Source organism: Aotus nancymaae, unplaced genomic scaffold (genome assembly GCF_030222135.1).
Source record: "Aotus nancymaae isolate 86718 unplaced genomic scaffold, 86718_ANA_hifiasm-v0.15.2.pri h1tg000006l, whole genome shotgun sequence".
Taxonomy (NCBI): domain Eukaryota; kingdom Metazoa; phylum Chordata; class Mammalia; order Primates; family Aotidae; genus Aotus; species Aotus nancymaae.
In genome coordinates, this window is record NW_026988417.1 from 6,047,398 (window position 1) to 6,071,345 (window position 23,948).

Sequence of the window (23,948 nt, forward strand, 5' to 3'; positions counted from 1 at the left end):
GCTGGTGACGGCTCCCACAAAAGCTGTGCACATTGGGGAGGGCCTTGGCCCTGATGGGGAAGTTCAAGAGAAAGTGCGTCATCATCTCAACAGAAGTGCGGGGCCACCTGGCGTCCACAGGCTGAGGAGTGCCGGGGACCCTGCCTCACACCGTATAACTCATAAACATAAGAACTACAACTATAAAACTCAGAAGAAAACACGGAACAAACCTTCATCACCTTGGGTTTTGCAGACACAACACCATCAACATGAGCAAATGCACACGCACGCCATCAACGCACGTAAACGCAGACACAACACCATCAACACACGTAAACGCAGACGCACGCCATCAGCGCACGTAAACGCAGACGCAACGCCATCAGCGCACGTAAACGCAGACGCAACGCCATCAGCGCACGTAAACGCACACGCAACGCCATCAGCGCACGTAAACGCACACGCAACGCCATCAGCGCACGTAAACGCACACGCACGCCATCAACGCACGTAAACGCACACGCACGCCATCAACGCACGTAAACGCACACGCACGCCATCAACGCACGCAAACTCACACGCAACGCCATCAACGCACGTAAACGCACACGCAACGCCATCAACGCACGCAAACACAGACGCAACGCCATCAACGCACGTAAACGCACACGCAACGCCATCAACGCACGTAAACGCACACGCAACGCCATCAGCGCACGTAAATACACACGCACGCCATCAACGCAGGCAAACACAGATGCAACGCCATCAACGCACGTAAACGCACACGCAACGCCATCAATGCAGGCAAACACAGACGCAACGCCATCAACACACGTAAACGCACACGCAACGCCATCAACGCACGTAAATGCACACGCACGCCATCAATGCACGTAAACGCACACACAACGCCATCAACGCATGTAAACGCAGACACAACACCATCAACACAGGCAAACGCAGACACGACGCCATCAACACGAGCAGACGCAGCTACAATACCAACACAAGCAACAACACAAGCAACAAGCCACTAGAATTCCATCACAATTTTCAACTGTGCCATAAATCGTGCCCCCCAGAAAGTGAAGAAGTGGTTGGAAAAGCCGCTCAGAGAATGAGAAGGGGTTTGTGGATTATGCTCCTGCTAAAGAACTTGCAGCCCTGATACAGCACGAGCTCCTACAAGCCAACAGAGACCAAACAAGCAGACTATGAATGGGCAAAGGACCGCGGTGGACACTTCTCCAATGACCTACACATGGCCCATAAGCCCTTGGGAACACACGCCCCGTCTTCAGTCACTGGGAAAACGCCGGCAGGCGCGAGGAGACGCCCCTTCACACCCACAGCACAGCTGGACGTCAGATGAGATCCAGAGCCGGTGAGGTGTGGAGAAACCGGAGCCCCGCGCGCTGGGGGTGGGAATGGCAACACCGCGGCCACCGAGGGAGCCAGTCCGGCCCTTCCTCCGACAGCCCCACACAGGGCAACTGTGCGCCCAGCATCTCCACCGCGGGGCTGTGCCCGCGGGAGGCAAGGACAGGGCCAGGCCAGAACACGTGAGCAAATGCTGACAGCGGTGTTCCTCACAGCACACAAATGGTGAGAAACAACACGAACGGCCATCCGTGGCCTAACGGATAAGCACGTAACAGAACGCCAGACACACACCGGATGCTACTCAGCCCTGAATGGGAACGATGGGGACAGCCCCAGGCGATGTCACACTGAACAAAGGACCGCGTCATGCTCCGTTCTTTTTACAGAAAACATCCAGATCCGTGGCTCGTCAGGGCCAACAGAGGGAGGGAAGGATGGGGAGTAAGTGCTGACGGACGCAGGGTTTTGGGGGGCGATTAAATGCTCTAAAATTTTGTGGGGGTGATGACTGTATAACCCTGAGAATTTACTAAAAACATCACACTGTACCTCTAACAAAAACAGACAACTGAAGGAAGGACTCGGGTCAGTGAGGACGGAAAACACTTCCAAGAGTTTCTGCCCCGAGGGACAGCACGGCTCAGCTGGGTCCTGCCTTCCCCAGCCACCCCTCCTCAGGCCCTTCCTGCTTTCCCTGGAGGAGGCTGGGTCCCTGCCCGATCCCTGCCAACTCCAGCAGGGCAACTGCCAAGGAACGACGCGGCCTCTGGTTCCCTGAAGCGAGGCACTGTGGCTGCCCGTGGCTCCCCGTGGCGGTTCCCGGGAGTCTGCCTTGACAGCCCAGTGCCCTGAGCTGCACTCTTAGCACCTGGCAGGGCCTCCGGACTACCCTCAGTTACCCCACCCCGGGGGCCGCCTGGACCCCAGAGCAAGCCAAAGTCCTCGGGGAGGACTGCTCTCAGCCAGAGAAACAGCCTGCGTAACAGAAAAGCCTTTTAAGATATTCACTAATGTTGAAAGGTTCGTGCCTTTCACGCCAGGGGCCTGGGATGCCTTTTGCCCCCAAGATGAAGTTCTGTTTGATGCCCCCAGCTCAAGGGAACGTTGTGACAGCAGCTGCAGGAGGCTTGTGCACCACCTAACTCTGCAGGCCTGCCAGCCCCCAGTGAAGCAGGTCAGAACGGAGACGGGGGAGAGCTGGCTCCAGGTCACAGTGACGCAGCCCAGGAGGACTTGCCAAGCAGCTGTGGGCAGAGGTGGAGGCCCGGAGTCCCTCAGCCATGGGTGACCGGGGGACAACAGGAGAGGCCGCGGCATCCTGACTGCCTGCTCCCCGGCCCCAGAGCTGCCCTGTCCTTCCACCTCCGGCCGCGCTTCCTGCCCCTCCAGCCTCTCTGCCGTCCCAGGCTTGGGAGGGTGACAAGAGAGTGACAAGGACATCAGGCTGTCATCACCGTGGGTGTGCACCCAGCACCAGACTGGGTCCCTGCTAAGCCTCCACACCCACCGGGGACTCCACATACACAGGATCCCCACACCTCCCCACTGGGGACTCCACATACACAGGGACCCCACACCTTCCTACTGACGGCTCCAAACGCCCAGGGACCCCACACCTCCCCACAGGGGGCTCCACACGTCCAGGACACCCACACCTCCCCACTGACGGCTCCACACACCCCGGGACCCAACACCTCCCCACTGAGGGCTCCACACGCCCAGGGACCCTACACCTCCCGATTGGAGGCTCCACATGCCCAGGGACCCCACACCTCCCCACTGGGGGCTTCAAACACCCAGGGACCCCACACCTCCCAATTCAGGGTTCCCCACGTCCAGGAACCCCACACCTCTCCACTGGGGAGCTCCACACGCCCAGGGACCCCACATGTCCCCACCGGGGACTGCACATACCCAGGGACCCCACACCTCCCCACTGAGGGCTCCACACACCCTGGGACCCCACCCCTCCCCACTGGGGACTCCACATACCCAGGGACCCCACACCTCCCAACTGAGGGCTCCACACGCCCAGGGACCCCACACCTCCCCAACACCTCCTCACTGGGCACTCCACATGCCCAGAGACCCCACACCTCCCCACTGGGGACTCCACATGCCCAGAGACCCCACACGTCCCCACTGGGAGCTCCACACATCCAGGGACCCCACATCTCTGCATTGGGGGACTCCAGAAACCCATAGACCCAGCACCTCCCCATTGGGGGCTCCACACGCCCAGAGACCCCACACTTCACCACTGGGAGCTCCACACATCCAGGGACCCCACATCTCTGCATTAGGGGACTCCACAAAACCATGGACCCAACACCTCGCCATTGGGGACTCCACACACCGATTGACCCCACACCTCCCGAATGGGAGCTCCACACACCCAGGGACCCCACATCTCCCGACTGGGGGCTCCACACACCCAGGGACCCCACATCTCCGCACTGGGGACTCCACACGCCCAGGGACCCCGCACCTCCCCATTGGGGTTTCACACGTCCAGGAACCCCACACCTCCCCACTGGGAGGCTCCACACGCCAAGACCCCACACCTCCCCATTGGGGAATCCACACACCAATTGACCCCACACCTCCCCACTGGGAGCTCCACACATACAGGGACTCCACACCTCCCAACTGGGGGGCTCCACTCATCCAGGGACCCCACACCTCCCCACTGAGGGCTCCACACGCCCAGGTACCCGACACCTCCCCACCGTGGACTGCACATACCCAGGGACCCCACACCTCCCCACTGAGGGATCCACACGCCCAGGGACCCCACACCTCCCCACCGGGGGCTCCACACACCCAGGGACCCGACACCTCCCCACTGAGGGCTCCACACGCCCAGGGACCCCACACCTCCCCATTCGGGGTTCCACATGTCCAGGGATCCCACATCTCCCCACTAGGGGGCTCCACACACCCAGAGACCCCACCCCTCCCCACTGGGGACTCCAGATACCCAGGGACCCCACACCTCCCCACTCAGGGCTAAACACACCCAGAGACCCCACACCTCCCGACTCTGGGTTCCACACACCCAGGGACCCCACACCTCCCCACTGAGGGCTCTACATGCCAAGGGACCCCACACCTCCCCACTGGGGGGCTCCACACACCCAGGGACCCCACATCTCCGCACTGGGGACTCCACACGCCCAGGGACCCCACACCTCCCCATTGGGGTTTCACACGTCCAGGAACCCCACACGTCCCCACTGGGAGGATCCACACGCCAAGACCCCACACCTCCCCACTGGGGAATCCACACACCTACTGACCCCACACCTCCCCACTGGGAGCTCCACACATACAGGGACCCCACACCTCCCAAATGGGGGGCTCCACACATCCAGGGACCCCACACCTCACCACTGGGGGGCTCCACACACCCAGGGACTCCACACACCCAGGGACCCCCCATCTCCCTCTTCGGGGTTCCACCCGTCCAGGGACCCCACACCTCCCCACAGGGGGCTCCACATGTCCAGGATCCCCACACCTCCCCACTGGGGACCCCACACACCCAGGGACCCGACACCTCCCCACTGAGGGCTCCACACGCCCAGGGACCCCACACCTCCCCACCGGGGACTCCACATACACAGGATCCCCACACCTCCCCACGGGGAACTCCACATACACAGAGACCCCACACCTCCCTACTGACGGCTCCAAACGCCCAGGGACCCCACACCTCCCCACAGGGGGCTCCACACGTCCAGGACACCCACACCTCCCTACTGACGGCTCCACACACCCAGGGACCCAACACCTCCTCACTGAGGGCTCCACACGCCCAGGGACCCTACACCTCCCGATTGGAGGCTCCACATGCCCAGGGACCCCACACCTCCCCACTGGGGGCTTCAAACACCCAGGGACCCCACACCTCCCAATTCAGGGTTCCCCACGTCCAGGAACCCCACACCTCTCCACTGGGGAGCTCCACACGCCCAGGGACCCCACACATCCCCACCGGGGACTGCACATACCCAGGGACCCCACACCTCCCCACTGAGGGCTTAACATGCCTGGGGACCCCACACCTCCCGACTCTGGGTTCCACACACCCAGGGACCCCACACACCCAGGGACCCCACACCTCCCCACTGAGGGCTCCACTCGCCCAGGGATGCCACATCTCCCCACTGGGGACTCCACACACCCAGGGACCCCACACCTCCCCACTGGGGGCTCCACACACCCAGGGACCCCACACCTCACTACTGGGGGCTCCACACACCCGGGGACCCCACACGTCCCCACCGGGGACTCCACACACCCGGGGACACCCCCACCTCCCTCCTCGGGGTTCCACACGTCCAGGGACCCCAAACCTCCCCACAGGGGGCTCCACACGTCCAGGATCCCCACACCTCTCCACTGGGGACCCCACACACCCAGGGACCCGACACCTCCCCACTGAGGGCGCCACACGCCCAGGGACCCCACCCCTCCCCACCGGGGACTCCACATACACAGGGACCCCACACCTCCCCACTGAGGGCTCCAAACGCCCAGGGACCCCACACCTCCCCACAGGGGGCTCCACAATTCCAGGATCCCCACACCTCCCCACTGGGGACCCCACACACCCAGGGACCCGACACCTCCCCACTGAGGGCTCCACACGCCCAGGGACCCCACACCTCCCCACAGGGGACTCCACATACACAGGGACCCCACACCTCCCCACTGACGGCTCCAAACTTTGCCCAGGGACCCCACACCTCCCCATAGGGGACTCCACACACCCAGGGACCTGACACCTCCCCACTGAGGGCTCTACACGCCCAGGGACCCCACACCTCCCCATTCAGGGTTTCACACGTCCAGGGACCCCACACCGCCCCACTGGGGGCTCCACATACCCAGGGACCCCACACCTCCCCACTGAGGGCTCCACCCGCCCAGGGACTCTACACCTCCCCACAGGGGGCTCCACACATCCAGGATCCCCACACCTCCCCACTGGGGACACCACACACCCAGGGACACGACACCTCCCCACTGAGGGCTGTACACGCCCAGGGACCCCACACCTCCCCATTCGGGGTTCCACAGGTCCAGGGACCCCACCCCACCCCACTGGGGGTTCCACATACCCAGGGACCCCACACCTCCCCACTGAGGGCTCCACACGCCCAGGGACCCCACACCTCCCGACTCTGGGTTCGACACACCCAGGGACCCCACACACCCAGGGACCCCACACCTCCCCACTGAGGGCTCCACACGCCCAGGGACCACACACCTCCCCATTCGGGGTTCCACACATCCAGGGATCCCACATCTCCCCACTGGGGGGCTCCACACACCCAGGGACCCCACCCCTACCCACTGGGGACTCCAGATACCCAGGGACCCCACACCTCCCCACTCAGGGCTCAACACACCCAGAGACCCCACGCCTCCCGACTCTGGGTTCCACACACCCAGGGACCCCACACCTCCCCACTGAGGGCTCTACATGCCAAGAGACCCCACACCTCCCCACTGGGGGGCTCCACACACCCAGGGACCCCACATCTCCGCACTGGGGACTCCACACGCCCAGGGACTCCACACCTCCCCATTGGGGTTTCACACGTCCAGGAACCCCACACCTCCCCACAGGGGACTCCACATACACAGGGACCCCACACCTCCCTACTGACGGCTCCAAACGCCCAGGGACCCTACACCTCCCGACTGGAGGCTCCACACGCCCAGGGACCCCACACCTCCCCACTGAGGGCTCCACACACCCAGGGACCCCACACCTCCCCACTGGGGGCTTCACACACCCAGGGACCCTACACCTCCCAATTCAGGTTTCCCCACTTCCAGGAACCCCACACCTCTCCACTGGGGGGCTCTACACGCCCAGGGCCCCCACATGTCCCCACCGGGGACTGCACATACCCAGGGACCCCACACCTCCCCACTGAGGGCTCCACACACCCAGGGACCCCACACCTCCCCAATGGGGGCTCCACACACCCAGGGACACCACACCTCCCTACTGGGGGACTCCACACACCCAGGGACCCCACACCTCCCCAATGGGGGCTCCACACACCCAGGGACCCCACACCTGCCCATGGGGTTCCACACACCCAGGGACTCCACACACCCCCACTGGCCCCAGTAACCCTGCAGGAAGGTGGCCCTGCTCCCTCAAGACAAGCCATCCTCACCCTCACCGAAGTGCCCCCACTCACCGGGACCCCAGGTGGTGCAGCACAGAGGCACGGCAGCCTGAGCCGAGAGCCAGGAGGTCTGGGGCAGCAGAAGGTGGTGTGACCCAGGCAGGCCTGGCAGGCTGGCGCAGCTCAAGCATCTGGGGCCAGCCATCTCTTCCAACCCCGGGGAGCACAGCCTCTTGACAGCGTTTCCACTGTCTGGCAGGGCTCAAACACCCCATCACCAGGGTGTGCCCCAGCCTGTGCTCAGAAGCACCCCACATGACCCCCACTCCACACACCTGTACCTGGCCCTGGGAAGTGCTCACACAGGTGGACACTGGCACCCACCTCCACGGACCAGGAGGCTCCACCCAGACGAGCAGATGCGCCCGGTGGTACGGCTCCCGCTTGCCCCCACCCTCAAGAGTGACCCCCATGGCCCCACTCCTGCCACTGCCTTCCTCCACCTCTTCCCTCAGCGCCCGAATCTCTCCTGCCAGCTTTGTGTGCACACCCCAGCTCCCAGCACAGTGACGGTCCCTGCCCCTGCTACCCCAATCCCTCGGGGACCTTGTCCAGCCTGCCGGCCCCATCATGGCCACTGCTGGGTTCTCATGGTGCCTATGCCAGGCACTGCCTGCCCACATCCGCCCCCAGCAGCTCCTCCTGGGCCTCCATCACCAGTTGGTCTTCCTGGGGCTCCTGTCCTATCCTCTGGATCCTCCCTGTCGCCGTCCCCGTCCCTCCTCCCAGCAGTCCTGGCCTGTCAGCTGCCGTCTCCCCACAGCTGTGCCATCTGACCCGAAGCATCCCGGTGCCCAGCCCCAGCTGCCTGGCTCACCCTCCTCGGAGGGCGGTGGGATGGTCTCCAGGATCAGCTCCAGCTGGTGGAGGGTGGACGTGCCCGGGAACAGGGGCTTCCCCCGCAGCATCTCCGCCAGGATGCAGCCCAGACTCCACGTGTCCACCCCAAGGGTGTACCTGGGGCAGGAAGGGGTGTAGGCATGGAGGGACCTAGAGGCAGAGGTGGGGATGGAGTTGCTGGGAGGGTGAGTGAGAGGACACTCGTGGCCTGGGAGCTCTGGCTGGGCAGGAGGGCAGCCCTGGGGGCCCCTGCAAGGAGGTAGAGGGCGGGTTGGGGGTGTCTCACTGCTACCGGTGTGAAGACAGCAGCACCTCCGGAGCCCGGTACCAGCGTGTGGCCACATGCTCTGTCAATGCCTGGCCCTCAGGCCCCTCAGGGAGGTCCCTAAGGGAGCGGGCCAGGCCGAAGTCACACAGCCTGACCGTGCAGTCAGCACGCAGGAGCACGTTGGACGGCTGCAGAGAGAAGGCAGACTGAGGCCCTGGGGCCGGGTGGGGCCGGGTGGGCCTGGGAGCTGGACTCGAGGCACTGTGGGTGCTGCATCTTCTGGTCCCGGTGCACGATGTGCCCCGAGTGGAGGAACCGGGTGGCCCGCAGGAGCTGGGAGAAGATGGAGCGCACGTGGACGTCCTGCAGCAGCCCGCCCTTCCGGATGACTGCGTTCAGGTCCGTGTCTGGGGAGAGGGTGCACACTCCAGTCTGGGGGGTGGAGGGGGAGGGGGTGGGGGTGGCACCCTGGGGGAGTGGGAGAGGGGCACCTGGCAGGTCTGTCTCACTTTGAACCAGCCCGCGGCCTGCCTGCCCCACTCCTCCATCCTGCGCACAGCCTGTGGGCACGGCGGTGGGGTCTGCAGCTGTGCCTATTATTTTTTTATTTATTTTTTTATTATTAATTTTTTTATTTTTATTTTTTATTTTAAAGCAAAAAACGTTTTATTTCCTATTGCCTTTCTTTCATAAAATGAGAAAAAAAGGAACGCAGCTGCAGACTGGCGGGAGCAGGAGCCCGGGGCAGGTGGGATGAAGGGGTCGCTGCTGGCTCTGGAGGCTGACACTGGTCAGCTGTCTGTCCCTGAGTCCAGGGTACACGGTGAGGGAGCAAGCCACCGGGGGGCGGGCGAGGACAGGCCAGAGGCGGGGCCGGGGCGCTGGCCGAGGCCTCACTCACCCATACACTCAAACACCAGGTAAATGTCCCTGTCGTTCTCTGCCCGGATCACGTCAAGGAGGCTGATGATGTTGGGATGCTCCCCAAACTCCTGGGGAGAGAGTCGGTGGCCGCTGGAAGGCCAGGGACTGCCTCTGGGGGCCGAGAAGCCCGGCTCTTCTCCTGTCTGGAGAGGTCTGTTCCTGGGGAAGGGGACTGGGGGAGGGCCCAGGCTACTCACCTGGAGGAGTGTGATTTCCCGGAATGTTCTCTGAAGAGACAGAAACAGGTGTGTGGGTGGGTGGAGCAAGAAGGAAGCCCGTGTCCTGAGAGGACCCAAAGGAGCTGATGTCCATCACCCAAGGCCCACCAGACCAGGCGCGGAAGAGGGGGCAGTGTTCCGAGACAAGCCATGACATCTGCTGTGACCGGCTCCCAGCTCCCACCTGATTCCAGGCACCAGGGCAAGGGGCTGCCGCTCCCAGCCCCATCCCGCCCCACACTTCTCCCCACACACTCACCTGGGCATCTGTCTTATCCCGAAAAGCATCAAAGATTTTCTTGATGGCCACGACCTCACCTGTTCTCCGGTCCACTGCCTTCCACACAATGCCGTAGGCCTGGGAAGGAGTGCCATGACACAGGGTCAGCCCCTTGCCCCACCATCCCCTGCCCACCCAGACTGCTCCTGCACACATGAGGCCCCTCCTTCCCATTCTGGGTCCCCAGAGGGGATGGGAGTGTGGGCTCCACAACTGCAGGCCACCCTAGACTCGTCTGACATCTTCCAGAGTAGGGGAGGCAGAGGGGAGGGTGAGAGCTGGCGAGGCCCTGGAAAAAAGGAGGCCACAGAAGGGAGCATCTGGGCAGGAAATGAAGCTCGGGATGCCCTGCCATCCTTCCAGCTGCCAGGCACTCTCCCTCCCTCTCTCTCACACCCACCTAGCCCCTAGTCCCGTTGGCCCCACCTTCAGATTCCTCCAGAATCTAGCCCCTGCCACCCTCTCCGCTGCCCCCACCCTGGTCCCAGCCTCTGGCATCTCTCACTGGGTGGCTGCATTCACCCCTTAAGGAATCTCCGTCTGCCACTCCCTTGCATGCCAATAGTGGGTTCTCAACACAGGGGGCAGGGTAGGCCTTCATATAGTGACACCAGCAGCTGCTACAGCTCTGGCGTCAGCAACAGTGAAAACCAAAGTCCTGGAAGTTTCCCGAAGCCCCCACACGGTTGGACCCCTCACCACTCATCTCTCTATCTCTTACCCAGTCGCACACAAGCCTGCGCTGGGCCTCAACTGAGCACCTGCTGTCTGAACTGCCCGGAAGGATCTTCCTCCCCCTCCCCCCGTGTGCTCACTCAGGCACACAGATACACTTGGCTCTGGCCTTCACTCTGCACCCACCCCATACCCGCTCAGGCCCTTCTTGGGACTCGCCCCTGTGCTCCTGAGCCCGGGGTCTGCACTCCCTCTCAGTGACTGAGGCACGGGCCCAGCCTCCCCAGAGCGTCCTGTGCACCCAGAAAGCGGGCGACTGTGGGCACATGGGAAGTGGGGCGCCAGGATCCCTCTGCTTGAGGCTGCTGGGGTCCTGGCTGTCACCTGCCTCCAGGAGCTGGGATCCTGGGAGTCACGGTCGTGTCACCCCATGAGGAAACTGAGGCACGAAGGGGCTCCAAACCACCCCTCCGCCTACGGAGGAGGCAGGACGCCAGTGTGTGACGGAATAGGCCTCGGAGGGGACCAACCATCCCCCGGAGGTATTCTCTCCGCAGGGGCGCTCCTCGGAGGGCAAGCGCGTCCCCGGGCACTCACTCCCTTCCCAAGCGGAGTCAGCGCGGGCAGCGCCCCGGCCCGGCCAGAAGGAGTCAGCGGAGGCGGGCCCCCGGCCGGAAGGAGTCAGCGGAGGCGGGGCCCCGGCCGGAAGGAGTCAGCGGAGGCGGCGCGCCGGCCCGATCCGGCCGGAAGGAGTCAACGGAGGCGGAGGCCCGGCCCAGCCGGAGGGAGTCAGCAGAGGCTGCGGCGAGGTCAGAGCGAGTTTCTTTGGAGAAGCCGTGGTGGCTTCCACGTGATGGTGGAGGACTACGCGTATCTCTGGGGTAAGTGGCGGGGACTTGTACCCCACCGGGAATCCTCCAGACCTCCCTGCTCCTTCTCCGCGGCTCCGTGCTTTCCAGTCCTGACTTCTTTGTGGGCCTTTGGGCCCCAGTCGTCCGTGTGGGGGCGGTTGTAGGGTGCTGGCTGTGACGGCGTCCACAGCCCTGCCGGGGAGGCTGTGTCCATGTCTGACCTGCATCCAGCGTCCAGGAGTGCACAGGTCCTGAGCCATGGTGAAGTCTGGGACCTGGGTCCCTCCGAGCCCCACGGCCCTCTGAGCTGGAGTATCCTAATTTTCGTTTCTACCTACAGCGTATGAGTTCCCTTTTTCTAAAACCACACCTGCATTCCTCCTCTTTTTTTTTTTTTTTTTTTAAGAGACTGAGTCTGGCTCTGTCACCCAGGCTGGAGTGCAGTGCCGCAATCTCAGCTCACTGAAAGCTTCACCTCCCGGGTTCAGGCAGTTCTGTCTTATCCTCCTGAGTAGCTGGGACTACAGACACCCACCACGATGACGCCTGGCTAATATTTGTATTTTTAGTAGAGATGGGGTTTCACCATATTGGTCAGGCTGGTTTCAAACTCCTGATCTCAGATAATCTGCCCAACTAGACCTCCCAAAGTGCTGGGATTACAGGCGTGAGCCACCTTGCCTGGCAAATTGCATTTTCCTAATGAATAGCTCATTTTGAGGACGTAATCTCTTATCTGTTTTTGGATTTTGTGTCTGCAGAATTGTCTGGTCAGGTTCTAGATTGGATTTTTTTGCTACTTTGTAGTGTTTTTCTGTGTGTGTGTACACGTTGGTCTCACCATTTCAGATTCTTCTGAGTTCGTGGGCCTACCTGCTCCGAGCTGGCTTAGAGTTGAAGGAGGAGTAGCTGCCCATGCTGGAGGCTGGAGCCTGGAGTGTGCAGTATCCCCTCGCCTCGCTGTTGCAGTTGGTGGCGGTGACAGAGACTGCAGCGCAGCTGGAAAGGTAAAAAGATGGTGGGATAGGTTCGCCATCCTGGCCCGCACAGCCTGAGGCATGGGGGACGGCTTGCGGGTGCCCTGCCATGGGCAGTGGGCACTATCCAGGGTGTCACTGCTGGTGTTGCGGGGGCTGGTTGGGGGGTTATTTGAGACGCCACTGCCCACATAGGGGAGAGGGTTGGGGGCCCTTTCCTGGGATGTGCTGCCCATTGCTGGGGGCTGGGATGGGGCCTGTCCCAAGCGGTACTGTCAGCAGCAATGGGGTATCTTGTGGGCACTGTCCAGGGATGTACTGGCCTAGGTGGGGGGTGAGTTGGAGGAGCTGTCAGGTCTGGGATGGGTTGGTGGCACTGTGGGGTGCAACACTGCCAGCGGTGAGGGATGGGTTGGGGGTGTTATCAGGTGTTACGTTGCCCCCAGTGGGTGGGGGGTGTGGTATCCAGGACATCATTGCCTGTGTCTGGGAGCTGTTTGGGGGCACTATCCAAGGCTGCATTGCCCACATGGGGAGCAGGTTGGGGGTACTATCTGGGGCTGCAGTGCTGGCGGTGGAGGATGGGTTAGGGTTCTGGTGGGGTGGAGGGGTGGTGTTAAAGGCGCCATGGGGACTACACTGAGACAGAGGTTGGGGGGCTTGTCGGGAGAGCTACAGAGGGTTGGTGGGGGAACTGTGGGGGCCGGATACACAGCCTGAGTGGTGGAGAGGCGGCGGGTGGGTCAGGTGCTCCCAGGGATCTGCACTGCCTGGCAAAGAGTGGGTGAGTGTGCTATTTCAGGCTGCGTGCGTGGGTTGTGACAGGGGCAGGTTGGGTGCATTATCGGGCTACCTGAGCTGTCCATGGTGGTACTTCCCAAGGTGGAGAGGGAGTTTGGAGTGCTCTCTGTGGCTGCACTGCCCAAGGCGGGGGGTTGGTTGGGGGCTCTATCCAGGGCCGCACTGTTCCCGACGGTGAGTGAGTTAGGGCACCCGCTATTGAGGGTTGCAGTGCCCGCAGTGGGGGGTGGTTTGGGTTCCATATGGGGCATCACTGCCTGCGGTGGGGGTCTGCTTGGGGACCCTATCTGTGGCTACACTGCCCACCCCAGGGAGCCCGTTGGGGCGCTATCCCGGGCTGTGCTGCCCATGGCAGGGGGTTGGTTTGCGGGTGCCATCGAGTGCTGCAGTGTCTAAGGCAGGGGCAGGTTAGGGGCTGCCGTCGTGTGCTACACTGCTGGTGGTGGGGGATGGGGTGTTGGCACTGTCTTGGGGCTACACTGCTGGTGGTGGGGGATGGGGTGTTGACACTATCCTGGGGCTACACTGCCGGTGGCAGCGGATCAGGGGCTCTGTCGGAAGCTGCCCTACCGGTGGCAGGCGATGGAGGTTTCAGTGACAGCGGTGGTCTCTGAGAGAGGAGTGGTCCTGCTCTCCCCGGACTCTAAACTCTAAAGGACCATCTCCTCCTGCGTGGCGGGCACATGTTTCTGTGAAAATCCTGATCACAGCAGGGCACCCAGACCCATCATGGTTCCCAGGCCTGAGCCCTCACATTCTGTGCTGCAGAGCCTGCCAGGGATGCCCAGGCATGCAGTAGCAGACACCACGGGGTGACAGGGGCCTGTGGGTGGAGGTCTCAGGAGTGGGAAGCAGCACATTGGTGGGGAGGGCTGGCTGGGTCTGAGTTTCTGCTGCTCCTGCTTCCCGAGCACAGCCTGGATGGTCCCAGTGGTTCCTGTGGAGCAGGAAGCCCAGGCCCCATCGTGTCTCCAGTCTCCACTCCCTAGCCAGTTTGGGCCAAAAAGAGATGCTGTGGACTGTGGAGGGTGGGTGTGAGTGCCTTCGCTGAAACTGGCCCGTGCCACCCGGTGGCCAGCAGGACAAGGTGGGGGTCTAACACTACCACTCTCTGTGTCCCGTTCTAGGCTTTTCCGGCTTTGCCCGCCCAGCTGCTCCATGCCAGGAGAAGGCAGAGCCATCTGCTGCATGCTGGAGGCTGGAGCCTGGAGCCTGTGGCACCACGGCTCGCCTCGCTGCGGTGGGTGGCAGCGACGGAGACTGCAGAGCGCCGGAGAGGTAGGAGCGTGGCTGGCTGCCACCAGGGCAGGGACAGGGGTGCAGAGGTGGCCAGGTGGCAGCCTCTGAGGCGGCCTCAGTCCCTGGGTCTCCCCCTGCTGGTTACTGCAGGCAGAGCTGGGGCTGCCACCACTTCTGCCGCGTCGTGTGCAGGTGGCAGCTACGGTTGAGCCCGTGGCAGAGGGTGGCAGTGCCTGTTCCCGCCCTCCTCCTTTTCCTTTTTGACCCTGGTTCAGGGTGCTGGTCACAGGTGCTGGGTACCCTACAGCCACTGAGATGGGGCTGGATGCCAGTTCCAGTCCTCCTCCTGCTTCGAGGCCTGATTTAGGCACCGCAGCAGGATCTGGCCCTTGGGTCCGCATTGCTGCTGGAGGCGGGCAGGATCCTGGGTTGCCACCACACTGCTGAATGCCATCTATAAGTGGCAGGTGCAGCAGAATGCACGGGAGACTGCAGGGCTGGTCTCAGACAGCCTGGGGGTCGCCCAAGGCAACTCCCCCTACCCTATGACCTGTGCCTCCTTGGCCCAAGCCCAGAGTGGGGGGTCGTGGGCTCTGGGCCCACTGCAGCACCCACGATGAGGCTGAGCGCCGGTTTCCATCACCTAGCAGCTGTGCCGCCGACAACCTAAATTAGGCGCCGTGGTGACATCTGGTCCCGGGTTTCCTGCTGCTGGTGGGGGAGGACAGGGCCAGGGGTTGCCACTGATAGTGACTTGCACCATTTCCAGGTGGGAGCTGTAGCTGAGGCCCTGGCAGATTCTGGCAGGGCTGCTCCCCGAGGGCGTTGAGGGTCGTGGAGCGTACCGCCGTCCCACCCTAGGGTCCACTTTTCCTTGGGCCTGGCCCAGAGCACAGGTTTGCAGGCGCTGGGCACTGTGCAGACACAGAGTTGTGACTGAGCGCCTCCTGCCCTCCTGCATCTGCGGGCTGACTGTGGCAGTATCTGTTCCCGGGTTCCGTGCTACTGGGGCCAGTGTCCAGGGATGCCACCGCTGCTGCCCCATGGCATGTGTAGGCTGCCGCGGCAGCTGATCCCAGAGCGGAGGCTGTCAGAGCTGGTCCCAGATAGCCTGAAGGTCGCCTAGTGCACCAGCAGAGAGCGCCGTGGGCAGGCAGGGGCATTATGTTGGCTTTGAAGAGGATGTGTTTTGCCAGCTTGGCTTCTTTACTGAGAAAGCATTGCCAGGGCCCTAGAAGTCTGCAGTCCCAAGGGCTAGGAAGCCACTTGGAGACGCTGTACCATCAGCACCCACTTGGATCTGAGGCAGGAGGCACCACAGAGAGGTGGCGAGCTCCCCGTCACCATCGGCGCTCAAGATATGACTGAGCTGTACTTCGATCAGAGGTTGCCAAGCAGCGTCCCTTGCACCAAATACAGCACCCCGGTGTGCTCTGTTTAGCCAGCATAGTGTGTCATAACAAATCTGAGCCAATGTTGTTGTTGTATTTTGATTGATTTATTTTACTTTAGGTGCGTACTATATCTGGCATGTCTCTGCCCTGCCCCCCCAACTGTCCCCTGTGTGTGATGCTCCTCTCCCTGAGTCCACATGTTCTCGTTGTTCAACACGCACCTATGAGTGAGAACATACGGTGCTTGGCTTTCTGTTCTTGGGTCAGTTTGCTGAGAATGATGGTTTCCAGATTCATCCAAGTCCCTACAAAGGACACGAGCTCATCGTTTTTTATGGCTGTGTAGTATTCCATGGTGTATATGTGTACCACATTTTCTTTGTCCAGTCTATCATTGATGGGCATTTGGGTTGGTTCCAGGTCTTTGCTGTTATACACAGGGCTGCAATGAACATACGTGTGCATGTGTCTTTATAGTAGAATGATTTATAGTTCTTTGGGTATATACCCAGTAGTGGGATTGCTGGGTCAAATGGAATTTCTATTTAGATCCCATTTGTCTATCCTGGCTTTTGCTGCCATTGCTTTTGGTGTTTTAGTCATGAAGTCCTTGCCTATGCCTATGTCCTGGATGGTTTTGCCTACGTTTTCTTCGAGTGTTTTTATGGTGTTAGGTTTTATGTTTAAATCTTTGATCCATCTGGAGTTAATTTTAGTGTAAGGTGACAGGTAGGGGTTCAGTTTCTGCTTTCTGCACATTGCTAGTCCGGTTTCCCAACACCGTTTATTAAACATGGAGTCCTTTCCCCGTTGCTTGTTTTTGCTGGGTTTGTCTAAGATCAGATGGTTGTAGATGTGTGGTGTTTCTTCTGGGGTCTCTGTTCTGTTCCATTGGTCTACGTCTCTGTTTTGGTACCAGTACCATGCTGTTTTGATGGAAGAAATGGATAAATTCCTAGACACTTGTACTCTACCAAAACTAAACCAGGAGGAAGCTGAAACCCTGACTAGACCAATAACAAGGGCTGAAGTAGAGGCAGCAATCAATAGCCTACTAACTAAAAAAAGTCCAAGTCCAGGTGGGTTCACAGCCAAATTCTACTAGACGTACAAAGAGGAGCTGGTTCCATTCCTTCTGAAACTGTATCAAACGATACAAAAGGAGGGACTCCTCCCTAACTCATTTCATGAGACCAGCATCATCCTGATACCGAAACCAGGCGGAGGCTCAACTAAAAAAGAAAACTTGAGGCCGATATCCGTGATGAACATCGACACAAAAATCTTCCATAAAATACTGGCAAACAGATTGCAACAGCACATCAAGAAGCTTATCCATCATGACCAAGTAGGCTTCATCCCAGGGATGCAAGGCGGGTTCAGCATACACAAATCCATAAATGTAATCCATCACATAAACGGAACCAAAGACAAAAACCACATGATTATCTCAATAGATGCAGAGAAGGCTTTTGATAAAATTCAACAAGCCTTCATGCTAAAAACTCTCAATAAACTAGGTATTGATGGAATGTATCATACAATGGTAAAAGCTATATATGACAAACCTACTGCCAATATCATACTGAACGGGCAAAATCTGGAAGAATTCCCTTTGAAATCAGGCACTAGACAAGGATGCCCTCTCTCACCACTCCTATTCAACGTAGTATTGGAAGTTCTAGCCAGAGCAATCAGGCAAGAAAAAGAAAGAAAGGGTATTCGATTAGGAAAGGAGGAAGTCAAACCGTCTCTATTTGCAGACGACATGATTGTATATCTAGAAGACCTCATCGTCTCAGCCCAAAATCTCCTGAAACTGATAAGCAACTTGAGCAAAGTCTCAGGATACAAAAATCAATGTGCAAAAACCACAAACATTCCTATATACCAATAACAGACAAACAGAGAGCCAAATCAAGAGCGAACTCCCATTCACAATTGCTACAAAGAGAATAAAATACCTAGGAATACAACTAACAGAGGATGTAAAGGACCTCTTCAAGGAGAACTACAAACCACTGCTCAACGAAATAAGAGAGGACACAAACAGATGGAGAAACATTCCATGTTCATGGTTAGCAAGAATCCATATTGTGAAAATGGCCACACTTCCCAAAGTAGTCTATAGATTCAATGCTATCCCCATCAAGCTACCAATGACCTTCTTCACAGAACTGGAAAAAACCACTGTAAACTTCATATGGAATCACAAAAGACCCTGCACAGCCAAGACAATCCTAAGCAAAAAGAACAAAGCCAGAGGCATCACACTTCCACACTTTTTCTTTTTAAATATTGAAGCTCTCAAAATCACCTTTGGAGAAAATCACAGGCCACAGACTGTTTCTGTGATTCTGTGTTTATTTCTTCTGGGCATGTTGTTAACCTTGGCAAAATAAACTTTTACATTGGTTGAAACCTGGCTTGAATACTCTTTTTATTTTTTATTTTTATTTTTTGGTTTTGTGGGATTTTATACTTTTGCTTTGCAGTCCATCAGATTGTAATAATTAGTGCTAAAGAGGTGATTTAAGTACAGATACATATTGTTGTGTGCATTGATTATATTGATATTGCATATTGATACAGACATTGACATATGCATACTTTTTTTTTTATGTAACTGTCTCAAATTGGGGTGAATTCAAAAAGAATAAATTCCTTCATTTTCTTTTTTTCTTTTTGAAGAAAGAAAAGAATGAAGAAGAGGAAGAAAAAGGAAGAGAAAAAGAGAGAATAGGAGTATTGCTTTCTTGCCCAGGCTAGAATGCGGTTTAGTAATGGGTATTGAAAACCTTTTTTATACCAATAATTATACTTAATGATGCAGACAGGAAGGAATAAGGGAAGAAAATGACAAGCAGCCAACCAATATTTCATTTAAACCTATGAAATGCTATGCGATTACTGAGGAGTGATTTACTTCCAATTATGTAGTCACTTTTGGAATAGGTGTGAGGTGATAATGTGTGTTTTGTGTATTTGAAGTGGAGAGTTCTATAAATGTTTATTAAGTTTACTTGTTCCGGGTCTGAGTTCAAGTCCTGGATGTCCTTGTTGATTTTCTGTCTCGTTGATCTATAGAATCGTTAGCTCTTCTTGTTACATTGATCCTTTTGCCATTACGTAATGTCCTCCTTTGCCTCTTTTGCTCTTTGTTGCTTTAAAGTCTACTTTATCAGAGGCGAGAATTGCATCTCCTGCTTTTTATTTATTTACTTTTACTCTCTGTTTGGTTGGTGAATCTTCCTCCTTCTGTTTGTTTTGAGTCTTTGTGTATCATTGCATGTGAGATGGGTCTGGATGCAGCATACCGATGGGTTTTGGCTTTTTATCCACTTTGAATATATATGAGTTTAATACTGCCATTTGATGCTAGCTGGCTGTTTTGCCCATTAGTTGGTGTAAATTTTTCATTGTGTTGATGCTCTTTGCTTTTTGATATATTTTTGGAAAGGCTGATATTGGTTGTTCCTTTATATGTATAGTGCTTCTTTCAGAAGCTCTTGTAAAGCAGGCCTGGTGGTGGTGAACTCTCTAAGTACTTGTTTGTTCGCAAAAGATTTAATTTTTCCTTCGCTTTTAAAGCTTAGTTTGGCTGGATATGAAATTCTGGGTTGAAAGTTCTTTTCTTTAAGGATGTTAAATAGTGGTCCCCACTCTTTTCTAGCTTGTAGGGTTTCTGCTGAGAGATCTGCTGTAAGTCTGATAGGTTTCCCTTTATGGGTAACCTGACCTTTCTCTCTGGCTGCCCTTAGTATTTTCTCCTTCATTTCAACCCAAATAAATCTGGCAATTATGTGCCTTGGAGTTGGTCTTCTTGAGGAATATCTTTGTGGTGTTCTCTGTATTACCTGGAGTTGAATATTACCCTGCCTTGCTAGGTTGGGAAAGTTTTCCTGAATGATATCCTGAAGAGTATTTTCCAACTTGGATTCATTCTCTTCGTCACATTCAGGTACACCTATCAAACGTAGATTAGGTCTTTTCACATAGTCCCATATATCCTAGACTTTGCTCATTCCTTTTTATCCTTTTTTCTCCAATCTTGTCCTCTCGTTTCATTTCATTAAGCTGTTCCCTGACATCTGATATCCTTTCTTCTGCTTGATCAATTCGACTGTTTAAACTTGTGCATACTTCGTGAAGTTCTCTTGTTGTGTTTTTCAGCTCCATCAATTCACTTATATTCCTCTCTAAATTGTCCATTCTTGTTAGCATTTCATCAAACGTTTTTTCAAGGTTCTTACTTCCTTTACATTGGGTTAGAACACGTTCTTTTAATTCACAGAAGTTTCTCATCACCCGCCTTTTGAAACCTGCTTCTGTTGTTGGAACACACTCGTTCTCCATTAAGCCTTGTTCCGTTGCTGATGAGGAACTGTGATCCCCTGTAGAGGGAGAGCATTCTGATTTTGAGTATTCTCTGCCTTTTTAGGCTGGTTTCTTCCCTTCCTTATATATTTATCCCTCTGTCATCTTTGTAATTACCGACTTTCTAAGTAGGTCTCTGAGCAGACGTCCAACTTGTTGATTCCCAGCGCCGAAATCTGAGCGGTCCACCGCACCGGCCAAAACAGCAGTGTTAAGATTGATGGTGCTTTTCTGCCCGGGAATCTCCGGACTCTGCACCAGGAACTGCCGCGCTGAGGCACCAGCAAAACCACCGCGCCGGCCACAAGAGTCGCTCTGGCGAGCCGTGGGGCTCCTCCGCTGGGAATCTCTTAGTCCGTGGGCAACAAAAATTTGTCTGAAAGTGTGGCGTCCTCTCGTTCTCTGTGCTTTCACTGGGAGCTACGAGCCCGAGCTGCTAGTGATCAGCCATCTTGGATCTCTCTCGCATTGTCAATACTCTTTAGTTTACAATTTCTGTGGTCTTGATGTATCCTTCAAAAGGTGTGTGTTGGAACTCTAATCCTTAACACAGCAGTGTTGGGAGCTGCAGCCTGATGGAGGTGTTTAGGTCAAAAAGGAAAACTGATAAAAGAGAGACTAAATTATTTATCTATTCTGCATGTCCCACGTGTGGGTGGTATCTACTACCCTGTAGTAGATGAGGGGGATGTTATTTTTTATATACATTAAAAAAGTTACATCTTCTATAAGTATAAAGAAGGCTTGAAGGATTGCGTTTACTCTTTGTCACTCTGCTGTCATGCGAGCACATGATATCCATCCTCTCTCCCTTTCAGCATCTTCCATGTGAGGTTGTAGTAAGAATGCCCTCGCCGGAGGCCTCTTGATTTTGGACTAACAAGCCTGCAGAGCTGTGAGAGAATACGTTTCTGTTCTTTACAAATGACCTAGGTTCAGGTACTCTGTTACGGCAACAGAACATTCCCAACTGGAGTTCTTCAGCACACCCAGTCCATCCCCTGACTAGCCCCCAAATCTGTGCGGTCTTACCTGCCTTCATATCAGAAGCCCACAGCTAACACAGAGGGCTTCAGCCCTGCCCTGCCTGACTTTCTAGGAAACCCCCCTCTCCACCCATCCTGATCAGGACACCGTCTGAAGGTTCGTCGTCATGATTTTATAAAGAAAAATTTGTCTGACAGAGAGGTTCTGGTTAGGAGGCCAGCTCCCACATCACAGGGTGATGGCAATTTGGATGGGATCAAGATAAGACAGTGCTGTCCTGGGACTGGTCATCTGATAAAAGCGGCTCCAGAAAGTATAGTGATGGACCCCTCAGAGGGTTTCTGCTCTTTTGTCTGCAGGTTCCTGGTGAGAGGAGCTATTGGCCACTAGGGTGTCTTTGTGTGTGTGTGTCAGTGTCAGAGTGGTGTGTGTTTCCTTGGCTTGATTTCTTTCAGCATGCAGCCCACTGTTTCACTGAATGTATCTCACTATTTCCTGAAACTCAATGCGTTCAGCTGGCTTAAGGGTCCTGGGGCCTCGCTGTATCATATTTGCACAATACTAGTGTCTGTGCAGACTGTACACTGGAGTTCAGTTGTAAGACCCTTTTGCTCCCTTACCCTGATCCTGCAACAGAAAAGTCATTTCATTCAGTGGAACAGCAACCCAGATCTATTGGAGAGATGGTCTAGTCTGCCCTACATTGTAGCAGTAGCCAGTGATTTGGACTTTGTGGCATAGATGGAAATTTCCAGGTGTTCTAGGTGGTGGGCAGAGGCCTGACTTTTTAAGAAACTACCCTACTGCACCCCTGCCAATGAGGACAATGCTTGAGGACATTCCTGTCAATGTTAAATAGAAGAGATCAGTTTCTTGATGGCGAATTTCAGGTAACAAAGACAGTTGTTGTATATCAAGGTGTTGGTGCTTGGGCTGAGACAGGTCTAGATAGCACTGTCTGAAAAGGGGCTCAAGGAAGTAGCCGTGAGAGGCCCCTGGGATGTTTTCTGCTCTCCTCTCTGCAAATGCCCTGGAGGGAGATCCTTTTAGTCACTGTGGGGGCTGTGTGTGTGTGTGTGTTCATCACTTGTTTCTGTTTTTCTGCGTGAAGTCTGCAGACTTGCCAAAAGTACCTTGATGTTTTCTGAGAGCAGAGCCGATGAGCACACTCCAGGGCCTGAGGCCTCAATTGTGTGGTATTTGCTGAGGACTGGTGTGTACCTGCAGAGACCGTGTGATGGGGTTCAGGGCCAAGGAACACTAGTTTCTGTGCCCTGTTTCTGTGTTAAAAAGACATTTCATTCAACTGGATAACAGGCCAAGTCTAGTGGAGAAAAGGTCTACTCTGCCATAGGATGGGGCAGCAGCCTGCAGTTGAGAACACTGTTGTGTGTCTGGAAATTTCCAGAGCCTCCAGTTGCTGGTAGAAGGCCAGAAGGTAGGGCACATTTGTCTGCAGATCAGCAGAGGGGTTCTGCTCATCCCGACATGATCTTGGCCACGTGCGGACTCTTGAGTTTGCAAGGTTGGATGTCCTGACTGACACTACCGGAGGAGGACATAAGAGGCTAAGGGTGACACAACTGTAGGCTGTGCAGATGATGCACAGGGAGCTTCCTTGATGCCTGTGACAAGAGGAAAGATTGAAATGCTTGGGGGTGGGAAGAGGCAACAAAAGCCTGCAGAATCTGTTGTTCTCAGTTCATCTCCCATCCTGGTCCAGTTGTGTCCTAACATCCTTAGCTACCGATCACAGAGGAGACTCTGTGCGTTTGTGTTCATGTGGCCTTGGATGCTGGCAGATTCAGATTGGTGCCCCAGGCATCTGTGCCTGTAATTGCAGTTTCAGTGGGCTCAGGACCAAGCTAAAGGACCTCCAAGCTTCCTCCAGTTTCGGGGTGCGTGCATGTGCAATGTACTCCCCTGGCCTGGGTCTTTCCTGCCTCTACTTGCCAGTTGGGTCAGATCTAGCTTAATTAAGCATAAGCATTTTCTGAGCTTTAATAGAACTGGCTTGGACCAGTTGGAGACTTTTTAAAAACATATTATTATTTTAGAGTAGTTTTAAGTGTACAGCAAAATGGAGTGCAGAGTCCAGAGTTGCCATATGCCCTCCATTTGTGTACACTCTTGGGTCACTCCACTAACAACCTCCTACAACAGAGTAGAATATTGATTATAGTCAGTGAACTTACATTGACACATCATCATCACCCAGAGTGATAGCCTTGGTGGTGCACATTCTGAGGGTTTGCAGAAATATATAACGAGAATGAAACGTATAATGAATGTATCATGATGCCTGTTATGATGTCCTGAAGTTTATTTTCACTACTGTAATTATCTTGTGGTCTATTTATTTGTCCTTTTTTTCCTAACTACTGGAAATCACTAATCTTTTCAGCTCCATAGTTGTGCATTTTTCTGAATGTTATGTTCTTGGAATCAGAGTAGGGAACTTTCCAGATTGGCTTCTTTCAGTTAGTAATGTGCATTGAAGACTACTCAGTGTCTTCTGATGGCTCACTAGCTCATTT

At 56.0% G+C, this 23,948-nt stretch overlaps 2 protein-coding genes across 5 annotated transcripts in view; one reads left to right on the forward strand and one right to left on the reverse strand.

The window, feature by feature from the left end:
* Positions 1-23,948, forward strand: part of LOC135270206 (cyclin-Y-like protein 2) — a 281,562-nt gene that overhangs the window by 135,095 nt on the left and 122,519 nt on the right. For 3 of the 4 annotated variants that reach the window (XM_064365551.1, XM_064365552.1, XM_064365556.1), the window contains exons 4-5: positions 12,486-12,643; positions 14,542-14,692. In XM_064365551.1, the coding sequence (XP_064221621.1) occupies positions 12,486-12,643; positions 14,542-14,692 (309 nt within the window). Of the gene's footprint in view, positions 1-11,592; positions 11,667-12,485; positions 12,644-14,541; positions 14,693-23,948 lie in introns of those variants that run through there. The other variant, XM_064365553.1, reaches the window with a different exon arrangement.
* Positions 6,614-11,318, reverse strand: LOC135270076 (mitogen-activated protein kinase 15-like). The gene is made up of 9 exons (XM_064364820.1): positions 11,264-11,318; positions 10,979-11,190; positions 10,090-10,188; positions 9,810-9,839; positions 9,590-9,680; positions 8,967-9,179; positions 8,713-8,878; positions 8,398-8,537; positions 6,614-7,650 (listed from the first exon to the last, which is right to left on the reverse strand). Exons 1-9 carry the CDS (start codon positions 11,316-11,318, stop codon positions 7,589-7,591), a joined length of 1,068 nt encoding a protein of 355 aa, XP_064220890.1. The 3' UTR covers positions 6,614-7,588.

Bases quoted from the DNA above. Each gene is read 5' to 3' on its own strand.
- LOC135270076 (XM_064364820.1), bottom strand. From the start codon at position 11,318: ATGGTTGGTCCCCTCCGAGGCCTATTCCGTCACACACTGGCGTCCTGC. The intron at 9,180-9,589 runs GTGAGTGAGGCC...CAGACCTGCCAG, and splicing joins CCTGGTGTTTGAGTGTATGG to GTGCCCCTCTCCCACTCCCC. The intron at 8,879-8,966 runs AGATGCAGCACC...CCTTCTCTCTGC, and splicing joins CATCGTGCACCGGGACCAGA to AGCCGTCCAACGTGCTCCTG.